This window comes from Semicossyphus pulcher, unplaced genomic scaffold (genome assembly GCF_022749685.1).
Source record: "Semicossyphus pulcher isolate SPU_LCO1_2020_fin unplaced genomic scaffold, fSemPul1.0.p SCAF_15, whole genome shotgun sequence".
Classification (NCBI taxonomy): Eukaryota; Metazoa; Chordata; class Actinopteri; order Labriformes; family Labridae; genus Semicossyphus; species Semicossyphus pulcher.
Genome location: NW_027211659.1, coordinates 8644980 through 8657158, shown reverse-complemented (window position 1 = coordinate 8657158; position 12179 = coordinate 8644980). Strand labels below are relative to the sequence as shown.

Below are 12179 nucleotides of genomic sequence, written 5' to 3'. Positions count from 1 at the left end.
TAAGATAAATCATTTGCAGAGAGAGCCCTCGCCAATAAGTCACCAATTACTGAGCTGCACAAGCGAGAGAAAGCAAAACGTGAGACATAAATTGGCAACGCTGACTCAATTGAAGGATGTGAATTAAAATCAAAAGCTTATTGTAAAACTGTCGGTTAATGCAGAAAGAATAAAGAGGAGAGAACGGCTGCACCGAGAGCAGATAACTTGGTGTAAAAAAGGCTGTGACTGAGAACATTTCACACACTTTTGTACAGTCTTTCACTGCAGGCACCATCAGCCTGAGTGTGTAATCTGATCACGATGCTTCTCTGTGTTTGTATGCGCTCACACACTTAAAGCACTAGGAGACCCACTCACCGATCCTGTAAAAGCGATCTTCAGTCCGCTTGTACTTCTCTTTGGTCGTCAGTCCAGTTTCCTAACAAGTGAACGATGGACAGCACAGTCAGATATGAGCTACAAATGTTAACGATTTCTCATTTGGGCAGCACTTGAACACATGTGAGCAGCTGGGCCTACGCTGGCAGCGTGAATCGCAGTGTGAGAATGTATCGCCTCTGGCACAGCAACGATTCTGTCACGCTTACATTCCTGTCAATAATCAATATGCTGCGTCCCTAAGAGCAACCGCTCAATGTAATCTAATCAAAACCGTTTGCACATCACACCACAGAAGGTTGACAGACTGCGGGTGGGGTTGAGGCCGAGCGAGGGGGGGGGGGGCGTTTCCTTACCGAAACAGGCAGTATTTCCACTGTGGTGTTCTCGATCTTGTCCCCTGGGTGCTCCTGGTTACCGCTGCGAAACAGGAACCTGCCAATCAAATCATACATTCGTTGTAATATTTCCACGGACTAGCATGCTTGCACTTTTCCCATTGTGATAACTAACCAGAAAGACCAGAGGACAGAAATCAAAGAAGAATCATAATTCCCTTTATATGCAAGAGAAGGCTGTTATCACGTATGCCTGTGGGGACACTGTGTTTACTTGATTTAAATGCTACACAGACAGAGAGTGGGAGACAAAGGAGGAACTCCAGCCAGAGGCGGAGGCAGACACGCTTCACATGGCACGCTGTATCTCTGAGGTATCGCTTGACCACCTGCTGATGAGATGTTGTCTAATCAGCGAGGCTACAGAGTCCGAGCCAGCGTAATTGTTGTCATTCAAAAGCAGACAAAACACTTTAGAGTCAGACAGTGGAACAGTAGGTGGCTCCCTTCCAACTCACTGCCACTTAATTGATAAGTGACTTGCAGTCTCACACACTCGCTGTCCGAACATTATCTCAACAAGAGAAGCAGATATACTCGTCACTAAAATGAACCTACACAGGTCATATCTATATATATATATAGATATCTATATATATATATGCATATATAGTATATGTGCTAGGCAAAATATGCACATAAAAGGATACATTCTCACAAGTTTAGTTAACCTTTTTTAAACAAATCTGTATAAGTTAGCACAATTAACAGCATGGTTATAACGCTAATGTACCTTGGGCCAGTCACAATATAACACCACTCTACACTGTGCAGTTTTATCACACAACACAATGCCATAAATGCTGCATGTTTTGAATGATCCCGTAACTGGCATGCTGACTGAAGGAAATGTCCACCACAGCTGTAAGGTGAATGTTTACTTGTTGTTTTCTATTTGGCAATACATCCAACCGTCTCCACATCCAAACACCAGGTGTAACCAAACCAGCCCGTTAGCCCCACATCCAGCGAAGACCAGCAACCCGGCCATCTGTGGCATGGTGTGGTGTAATCAAACTGCACATTTTAAAGCCTTTTATTGTGACCAGCTTGAGGAAGAAGGAACTTATGTAATGTTCATAATAATTATTGTAAATAAGTTTTTTGAGTGCATAAAGATTTTCATGTAAATAAATCTCTGTTAAGTCACTATCTATCGCCGAAAGAGGTAACACAATGGTGATTGAGCCTATGGCCCACTGATGAATGCCAACTGCCCAATCACAAGCAGCGCCCAGTTAGTGAGGTGTTCTCCATCAGCCAGCAGGGGTTGGATTGCCAGAGAGGGTAGGCGGAGCTAAGCGGCTGCTTTTCCGATCTCTGCGAGCGTTGCGAGTAAACAGTAATCTACTATGGCTGAACAAATAAAGAAAAGATCAATGACTACAGATATAACTTCAAAAATAAGTGAAAATCCAAAGAAAAGGAAACAAACTCGATGCTCAGATGAAGCAAACAGTCTAAAAAGGAAAGCGACCGTCAGCGAGGAAAATCAAGAGTTACAACCGGAGCCAACCGTGGACGTCACACATGCAACACTGTCTGGATATCCGGGAAGTGTGCTCCTGCAATTACCGTTTATCGCCATAGGTGCCGCCAAAGATAACGAAACTGAGACCTTCGAGATTACATATTTAAAGTTAGGAAAAATTAAAAGGGCGCTGGTTTAGCTCAGTTGTAAGCACAGGCGCCCCATATACAGAGGCTACAGTCGTCGACGCACTGATAGCAGGTTTGACTCCCGGTCTGCCGATCGTTTGTTGCACGTCATCCCCCATTCTCTACTCTCCTTTTATCTGTCTCGCTTCAGCTGTCCTATCTAATAACAGCAAAAGTCAAAGTAAAAGAAAGCAAAATTAAAAAGTGTCACATTTATATGCATGTTCAGTATTTTAAACATCCCCCTCAGGTCTGCTGTGATCTAAGAAATCAGTCTCCCTATCACATCTCTTTATATTCACTGCCTTGCCCCCTCTCTACCCTAGCGTCCACAGAGAGTAGGCTGGGCTGTGAATGCTTATTTTAGAGCACTCTCATTAGCTCACCCTGATCCCTGAAGATACATAGCGCACACGCACGCGCACACTGGAGCTAAACCTGAATCACTGAAGGGCAGCAGGCGGAAAGATGAGAAAAGAAAAATTTTGCATGGGCCATTATGGGGAGACAATATATAGTGTATGTTTGCCTGTGCTTTGCATGTATTTGAATGCAAACTAAAATAAACCTAGCACGCAGTAGTAAAAGCGCTTTATGCCTACCTCTCTATGCTAATAGGTCTGTCGAATTTGAAGAGGACGTAATCTCCTGCCGTCGGGGTGATGGCCCAGAAAAAGTCCTCCCCAAGGTACGTCTTCTCGAGCGTGTGACCCTGATACACCTGTGTGTGACACAATACACGTTTCCAACTGATATAAACGCATTAAATTAATTCTTATTCTTGTGAACTAGCCTACAGATAACAGCAAAGTGACGAGCCAGAGATAACATCTTTCATGAGAACCCAGACACGATACCTTCATTGAAGTGGAAACCTCAGCAGGGGGGTTGACATGCATCTTGTGGAGCAGTGGCTTCAGGAAGTCCTTGTCCTACACAGAGTTAGTAAAAGGTTACACAAGAAGTTGACTGTACTGTTGCTGCGAATAAATTGACTGCGAGGGCGTGAAACTCACTGTGAGCTTTTGGATCTTTCCAGCAAGAGAAGAATGGAGTCCCACATGCTGAAACAGGGAGGGCCTGAACCGCACACGTAGGCTGGACTTCTGACGCTCGCAGTGTTTCTTTAAAAATGGAAGAGGTAAAATAATGATGCCCATTCTCCTAACGATGAGACTCAGATTAGTACAGTGATCACAGTGCATACCGCGTCTTTCTCAGGATTGCACACTTTGACCCAGAGGATGTGGTCCAGCAGCCAGTCGATGGGCTTCTCCTTGTAGAACATGAAGATGAACTCAACGATGAGGTTTAGGTCTGGAGCCTGGAACATTTTTCCTGGAGGACAGAGGTAAGAAAAGGGGTTTTACATGCGCTCAGGGGTTGATCTGCACAGAGACATTCAGAATCAGTATAAACCAATTTTGCCACAAGATTTAAAACATTATTCTGAACGAAAACGAGAAAAGAAAAATGAATTGTAGACGTTTACTTGATACTTAATTTGGACTTCAAAACCCTGCAAAACCATATGACTTTTAAATGACTAAATATCAGTGATCAATGTAATTGTGGGTGGGTGAATGCATTGCCAAGTTGAGTTAAAAGTATGGCCTCCATAGTGTCACGGCACACTATCTCCTGATTAGCTGTCAGGCTAGTGGGGTGGGTCTAGCTCGTCACACGGCCAGAGTCTAATTAAAAAAGTGAGAGCTGAAGTGATTGGAAGACTCCGAAACTGCTGCGAGGGGGTCGCAATGTGAGGAGTTGTTCGTGAGTGCCGCAAGAGTGGACAGACCGCCGAGTTTTAAGGTATTGTCTGTGTTTATGTAAAAATTAACTGTCAAAGGAAGCACTGATGCGAGGACGTGTCAGAGCACACCCACACTAAAAGATCAAAATCTTAACAGATGTTGAAAATGTGAGAGACCCCACGCAAGACGATATATAATCATAGATTAACAGTTTTGCTCCTATAGTGTGTGGAGAGCAACGATTACGCCAAAACAGCACACCACACACAGGCAGATTTCATTCACCAACAACCAAAAAAATGCTGGAAGAAAAAAGAACAAACTGGATGAAGTGGTGGAGACGGCGTGAACATGGGCTGTACAAGTTTTTGCTGCGGTTGTTGTGCCAAAGTGTGTTGTGCTTCCTTCTTCAGTCAGCTTGCTTCACAATTAGCTAGACAATCCACAGACTGTGTGCTCAGCTGTCATTGAGGTTCCCCTCACACACAACGGATCGTAAATATTGAACACGTTTAATATTTAGAATTTGAAATCGGTGTGGCCACGGGGGATCGGGGGACGTAAAATCACTCTTAACACACCTCACACCACAGGAACATCTGGCAAGATAATCTTTAGAACCATCAAAAAATCCAGACTTATCTAGAAGTGTGTACCCCGCTTAAGAGCGAGCTATCTGGGTGAACAGCATCGGCGAGGCGCAGGGTGGGGAGTCAAAAACAGGTAGGCCCATTTCACTCACCTTTGGCCTGGCAGCCTAAACCAAATGTTTCATATGTGCGGGCAACAGACTCCTGGAAGTCCTGGACGAGAGCAGGGGTATCTTTTCCCAGGGTTGTGTTTGCTATCATTTGACTACGCAGATGCTACTTCATCTGTCAGGCTCCAGGTGGATGCAGAGTACTAATCATGTGCTTAATGGATCGTACCGATGAAACCTAGCTGAGAGAACTCCAGGATCATCCAGTCCTCCGACGAAAGCTGCAGAGCAAAGTTCTTCATAGTGGCGAAGTAGTTGGGCTTGGCCACGATGTCGTCCTCCAGCTGAAGAAACAGGCACAGACAGAACAAAGTATAAGACAGGAGGATCCGCTCTGAAGTCAGAGTGTATTGTTGATGGAGAGGGTGATGGAGGGGAGACTCCTCTAAGTTCACACAAGGACAGCTCTCTGAACGGAGCTATGGATCTTCTGAATTGCTACACTAAACTAGAGTAGGTGTCAAACAGGAAATACCTCATCCCCCCGGCTGAGAGCAGAGAATGGATATGACACACCCCGTGCATAAGACAGAAAGATGGGAGATTAACAACACAGTGAAACTAAGCCGTGAACGTCTGGTGTTCAAATCAGCTGAGAGTAAACATTTATATCAACATTCCCAAATTGGACGAGTAGTTTAGCCAAGGAGACAGATAAGAGCGGTAGAAGTCTAAGAGGATTAGGCTCAGAATAAGTGAAAAACACAACAACACAGGCTCTGATGAGTGACTGCAACACATTTAGCTCAAGGACCGGACCGGTTTTAAATCGGTATGACACGTGTCAACGCTTTCATGCTGATTCATAAGTAGGAGCAACAAGTTCAACACGTTTATTTTCTTTTAGTCTTTTTAAGCACATACCTGGACATAGTAAACCCCTTTGCTCACAGCGTACATCATGAGGAAGGAATAGTCCAGGTTCTGCTTGGTTCGCCATCTAAACAAAAAGAACACATACATTAAAAAGAATCCATCCCCCTGTACTTAAAGGCTTCCTCTGGGATATGTCAGCAGAGGAACGCCTGTCAGACACACCTCTTTACATGCAAAACTGCTAAATGGTGCGAATCAGGTACACGCAGGTATACTGAGTGTTACAGCAGACTCAGGCTTGAATTATTTATGAAGCAGTGCTGCCACTAATTGTTTGATCTGAATGATCTGCCCTTGTAGCCGTGTGACTCATGGGCAGCAGGTGTTCGTGATGCCTCCGCGTGGCAGGTGTTGGGAGCTGGCACACACACACACAAACTCACACATTCTTTTAACATTCAGGTGAACAGGTATGAGGGCATGGATGCACATACACTGAAACTCAGCCAGGTGGTTCCTGCAGCTCGAGCAGCGAGCGACTGTAAAGAGCCCTTTTTACATGCACACACAGATAAAAAAAAAGGCAGCATCGCACTCTCACACCTGTGAACAAGATATTAACTGTTCGGATTGCGATCGCAAGCGTCTGACAAACGCCCACATACAAACATGACACACATCCTCGGGGCTTAAAGGCGATGAACAGAGAACATACTGTAAGCTTCCGTCACAAACTGCAGCATAAACAGATTTCTAATGAAACCAGTTGTTAGCCGACTATAAAGAGAAGATAAGTACGGAGGATAATGGGAGGGAGCATTACAAAGAGAAAGAGATAGAGGGTGCTGCTGCTGATGACCTTGATCTGACTTTGAGAAATGCCTGTGGAATACTAAGTACCCAGGCAGCCTACCTAAAAGCTCCCGCTCACTCGCTCGCCCGCTCCCTCCCACTTTCCCCCTGACTCATCCTTCTACTTTTTTTTTTATGCAATCCTCATCACAGCTCGCCTGCGTTTCATTTCTCTCAGGGCTGATTTCTCCATCATTTCCATAATGATTTCTATCACACTCTGCTAATTACATGGCAGAGCACCGAAACACACAGATAACATAGACGTTGCGCCGGCGCTAACTGCTTACTTGACTCTCTCTTTGGAGTCTCCGAAAGTCTCTTTGAGGTTGGTGAGGTCGGGGTAGTAGGCGGCTGGAGGGGAGATCACCTCCAGCAAGCCTGAATTCAGCTCTGTAGAAAACCTAAAGAAAGAAGGTCACAGGTGATTATGTTATTTTTCCACTTCTTGTTGGGATATTTCAACATTTTTGTGCATCTTTCAGAGAGCAGAAAAGTGTACATACTCCTTCTCTAGGCCAGCAACCACACTGTGAACATAGTCCACGTCAGTCTGCAGGGATCAAACAAGAAAAAAGACACATAAGGCACAAAGACTTTCTCGCATCATGCTGTGACTCATACAGGAGGAAGGCGAGCTCTCACCTCCCCGACGAAGACGATAATGACACAGTCCAGTTTCTCCTCCGGTGACAGCTTGTCTATTAGCGAACGCAGCGTCTCCGACAAGTAAGACTTCACCTTCCGCTTCACTGTGGGGATCCCCATCACCATGGTAACTGAAGGAAAGAAAGTGTGAGAGGTGAGAGGAGAAGTGTTGGGAGGCTGCAGGAGTGTCTGTTTAATCAAGTGGATTCAAAAGCAAATAATCTTTGCTGTTGGGCAACGGCAGATTACATGGGCAGAAATCCACGAGAACAAGACATCCATGCCCAGACTCGCAGATGGCGGTGGGAAGGAAGAGTAAGGGAGGTAGTTTGAAATGCATGTACAACAACCTGCTGCCTGTTATTAAAGAAACACGTCTTTAAACAAGACGCTCTTTTCACACTCCTCACAATTTCCAGAAAATTCTGTCTGCGCCTATAATTTTCTAGAGCTGCCCTTTCACACACATCCCTAACAGCGGGAGATTTTCCCTGTTGGACTGTGGAGGGACATGACATAAAAAGTATGCTGCTGTCCCCGCAACTGGCAAACAAATTCGCCATCGGCCCACACAGACAGAATCTCTTCATCGCTCCAATTTGCATACATGTTTGCTAATGTCGTCTTGTAAATGATCCTTCTTCCTTTAACCTCTGATGTTTTTAATCACCCTGTTATGTGCGGCCACATGATATACACGTCATCACCCCCGCCCTTAATCTGTTTATCAGGTTGGAGAGCATCAGCGGTCATCTGACAACGATTTAACTTCTTATTCATCTCTATAAACAGACAGCTACATGCTAACTGCTAACAATCCGTTCTTGATAAAAAATTCAAATTGAGATAAACTCCCTTGACGCAGTGTCACGAAAGCGTTCAGATATTCCGACTTCCTCGAATGCATCACAAATGATCGATCCGACCTCCGTTCAACAAACGAGCATTTTAAAAGTTTTTGTCTCCTCTTGAGGACAGACCTGACAAAGCTTCATTTTTACTTAATTTTCAAATCTGCATCATGATGTTGAAATTTCGGCAAAGGTACGACATGTTAATTAAAGTATATCACAAGAAAAACTGGTTATTTTTCTGCAAACAATGCATCACAAGGAAAAGGAAGTCTTGACTGGAAGTCGTTTATCGCCAACCGCAGGCTACATGCCCCAGCATGTTCACCGTTGTCCCCAGAGGCTATATTGTCGTCACTATAGCCTTTGGGGTCCGAGATTGCTCCACCCTAAATGTTCCTGAGTATTACCTGCTGCTTTCACACATCAGCTCACCACGAATTCTTGTGGACATTTTACGAGGTAGCTGGACAACGTCTGCATGAAGTCGGGGTAAAAAATTATGCAAATTTTGTGCAGCTCACCCAGACAATGTCGGGAAATCTTCAGGAGTGCAGTGCATGTGTGAAAGGGTCTTAACACAATGTGGAAAACTATCGCCCAACAAATATTTGGATATGCAGCTTCAGTAGAGACACTCTGGCTCATCATTCAGAGGCAACAATGCTTGAACTTTAGACCAGGGAGACAAACATTTTAAATAGCTGGCATGTTCTCAGCATCAATCTTTATCCAGAGATCAGCAAGGCGTAGCCAAATGTATTTAAAGGGCTTTTGCTAGCAGCTAAAATAAACAAAGACAGGTAGGCCAAAGCAAACAGCAATGAGGGAAAATTAGATAGAAGAACCAACAGACAGTTTCAACAACGATCTAGCCACTCTAAACAAATTCATGATTTGATTTTCATTGAATTGATTAAAATGTGTCTATACAACATCAAGTTTATACGACCCAAAATGCTATTTTAAAAGTTCTTATTTTGCCTTAGTGATGGTGCAAAATCCCAACGGTCTGACAGCAATATGCAAACAGCAAATCCGACATTTTGAGAAGCTAAAAACAGCTGATGTTGAAAATAAATCCTCAAACATTCTTAATTCTTATTACTTTTTTCTGTAAACAATGCATTTAATCATGCCAGCAAAACACACTGACTGCAAACACAAAACAGTTAATCTTCTCTGAGAAAAGGTCAAAGAAAGGTCACAAGTAGGAGCACATGTTCGGCAGATAATAGGCTGCTGAGACGAGACGGAGGACAAGAGAGTGGCTATTGTCATCTCCTTATTGCTCCTATTGTACGCGGCTTGGAGTGGCTGCGGCCAAACAGACGGCCTCTTCTTTAGTGTCTAAGGATTCCTTGAAAAGTACACCAGGCTGAAAGGACACAACAGACTGCAGCAGATGTAAAACCAGTTCATTTTACCCGCTAGGATACAACGACCACTTTCACCAGGGAGAGAGAGAGCGAGGGAGGGAGCGAGTGGAGAGTGTGCACCAAGCCCACGCTACAGAGGAAACAAATGTGAGGATCAAGAAGTTATCTGGCTGGATATCTGACACACAATCTTTTTTTATTCCCTCTTGCTCAGAAAAAACAAGCAAAGACTGCAGCATGAAATTACCTTTTAGCATGTGTGCTCACTCTTTCATGTTTAGCCCTCTCTTCCTGTAAACATGTGTTTCCCTTCCCTGAATTCAAATCCTCGTGAAGATCATTTTACATAATGTTTTGCATGAAATGTACAAAGCTTTTCCAACGACAATGAAAACTAAGTGTTTGTAAGAGTTATCAAACAACTTGTCCTATAGGAAAAGTAAGGATTATGAAATACATGGAGCAGGATTAATGTGTGCGTGCGTCTTCCGGTTGCTGACTGAGCTGATCCGGGGGCACACAGGGGGCCCCAACAAAAGGCACGAAACAAACTTGAGGTGCAGTGCGATCGAGCAGCGCAGTGGACTTCAGAGAGGGTGCAATCCTCCAGAGTGATCTGCGCAGCGTGGAGAATCTGTCCCAGTTTCGCTTTGTGTTTCCAACACTGAGCTCCGTGTCGTATAGCGACACCCACCACCACCAAGAAAGTAGGTCGAGGATGAAAGGAGAATGTGGGAGGAAGGAAAAGAGACAGAGAGTGACAGAATAAGAAGGGATGGGGGGGGAGACAGTGAGTGAGTGATAATGCATGCAAGTGCAGCGAGAGCAGGACCGACTCCGAGACTGCCCCTCCCCGTGTCCCTTGATCAGCCTGCCCGCTTCGCTCTGCCGTCCTTTGATCTCATGCAGGAAAAAAAAGCAAAACAATCTACATATCCGTCTGCTTCTCTGTCGCATCATTGAATAGAACTGATTTGGCATGCCACGCACAAAGAGGTGCTGCTGTTCGGCTGTGTTTGGAAATGTCAAACAAAATGTCGCTTGATTGTTTGCTTCAACTTGGCATGTAAATGTGTTTATTTTCATGTTTAAGCACCATAGCTTCCTATTATTCAGTGTTAAGGTGGTGACATGGAGGGAAGTGACATCATTGTATGATTGTGTAAAGTGGGAATAGCTATGCATGAGTGTTTGATAAAATAACACTCACCATGAAATGAGGACAATTAGTTTTATGTTTAGAATTTTACTTTTCAAATAACTTATGAACAAACTAATCAAAAATAACGATCGAGTACTTTTTAATAAGTATGAGTACATGGTAATAAAAGTCTTTAATAAATGAATTGTTACATTGAGAGAGACCATATGTTACTTATGTTGAGTTACAGAAGTCATTAATTAAATGTATTACACGGCTGTATTAAATACTTGATTCTGATTGATTAATTATGGCAGTACGAGGTCTGTTATTTCTCAATAACAGACCGTTGCTATGAAGAACAGACAGTTGCTAGGGATTCAGATCAAATCACACTGGAGGACTAACTGTAATCAAATCAATCCACCAAAAAAAGTCCAGTAAATTTGACGTCGTGTTTACAGAGGGGGAAAAAAAGAGACAAAAACAGTGGAGAGAGAGCAAGAGAGGTTAAAAGATGCAAAACTTTAGGCTACTACAGAGAGATCTACAAAACTGAAGACGGCACATCAAGCTAACATCAAACAAACACAGTAGTATAGGTTACAACTGTGTTTAAAGAAGGTGAATGGAAAAGAAAGAGACAACAGACTCTGACAGTGACGAAACAGAAAACCTCAATCAGGTGCTGTGCTGATTCCTGCGGTCCCGTTCACCGTGGGAGTAAAAACAGCTAGCATAGCTCATTTTAATGTGAGTAAGAACAGCTAGCATAGCTCATTTTAATGTGAGTAAAATCAGCTAGTTTAGCTCACTTTAATGTGAGTATAAACAGCTAACTTAGCTCATTTTAATGTGATTCAAAACAGCTAGCTTAGCTCATTTCAATGCGAGTAAAACAGCTAGCTTAGCTCATTTTAAGAAGGCTACAGAGTTAACTGTTGCTATGGACGCAGCTCTCACTGTGAGTGCAACAGGCTATTTTTAAATGGAAAAATAATAATTTTTTAATGAATAAAATCATTTCCGAATCAAACTTTGTGTCTAATTATTGACTTTGTCACATCATAAGCGGGATAATGTAATGTAAGACAAGACCCTTTTCACTTCACCTTACAAAAACATGGAGTATAAGGAATACTACACTGAAACAAAAGAGAAATAAATAAATGTGGTCAAAGCGCAATTGTGGTACAGGTATTTTTCTGAGAGACACAAAGAACCTGTCCATCTGCTCTATTAACAACAGAGAGTTTGTTTGTTTGTGTTTGAAGTTGGGCTTTGATGCTTTTTTGATGTCCTGCTTTGTTTGAATCTAAACATGTTTGCTTTTGATATTTAATTAACACGTATAAAAAGAAGCCCTTTTAATGATTAATTTAAATCTTTTTAGGTGAACTGTCAGGCTTTGAGTTGATTTGAATATAATGTTTTGAATAATAAAACAATGTTCTCCTCAGTCAGTTGCTGCAAGGAATGAGACGCATGATGCTAATTAATCTGTTATTTCAATGACAAATACTGAAGCTTAGTTCTTACA

General features: G+C 43.2%; 1 protein-coding gene across 1 annotated transcript in view; it reads right to left on the bottom strand.

Moving 5' to 3' along the window:
• The window catches only part of mgat4a (alpha-1,3-mannosyl-glycoprotein 4-beta-N-acetylglucosaminyltransferase A), a 37379-nt gene that overhangs the window by 2594 nt on the left and 22606 nt on the right, over positions 1-12179 (bottom strand). Inside the window, exons 4-14 of the mRNA XM_069663432.1 lie at positions 7266-7399; positions 7127-7173; positions 6911-7024; positions 5817-5892; positions 5122-5236; positions 3646-3776; positions 3455-3562; positions 3296-3370; positions 3041-3159; positions 738-816; positions 361-421 (exon numbers count right to left, since the gene is read on the bottom strand). Coding sequence (XP_069519533.1) covers positions 361-421; positions 738-816; positions 3041-3159; positions 3296-3370; positions 3455-3562; positions 3646-3776; positions 5122-5236; positions 5817-5892; positions 6911-7024; positions 7127-7173; positions 7266-7399 — 1059 coding nt within the window. The remainder of the gene's footprint in view (positions 1-360; positions 422-737; positions 817-3040; positions 3160-3295; positions 3371-3454; positions 3563-3645; positions 3777-5121; positions 5237-5816; positions 5893-6910; positions 7025-7126; positions 7174-7265; positions 7400-12179) is intronic.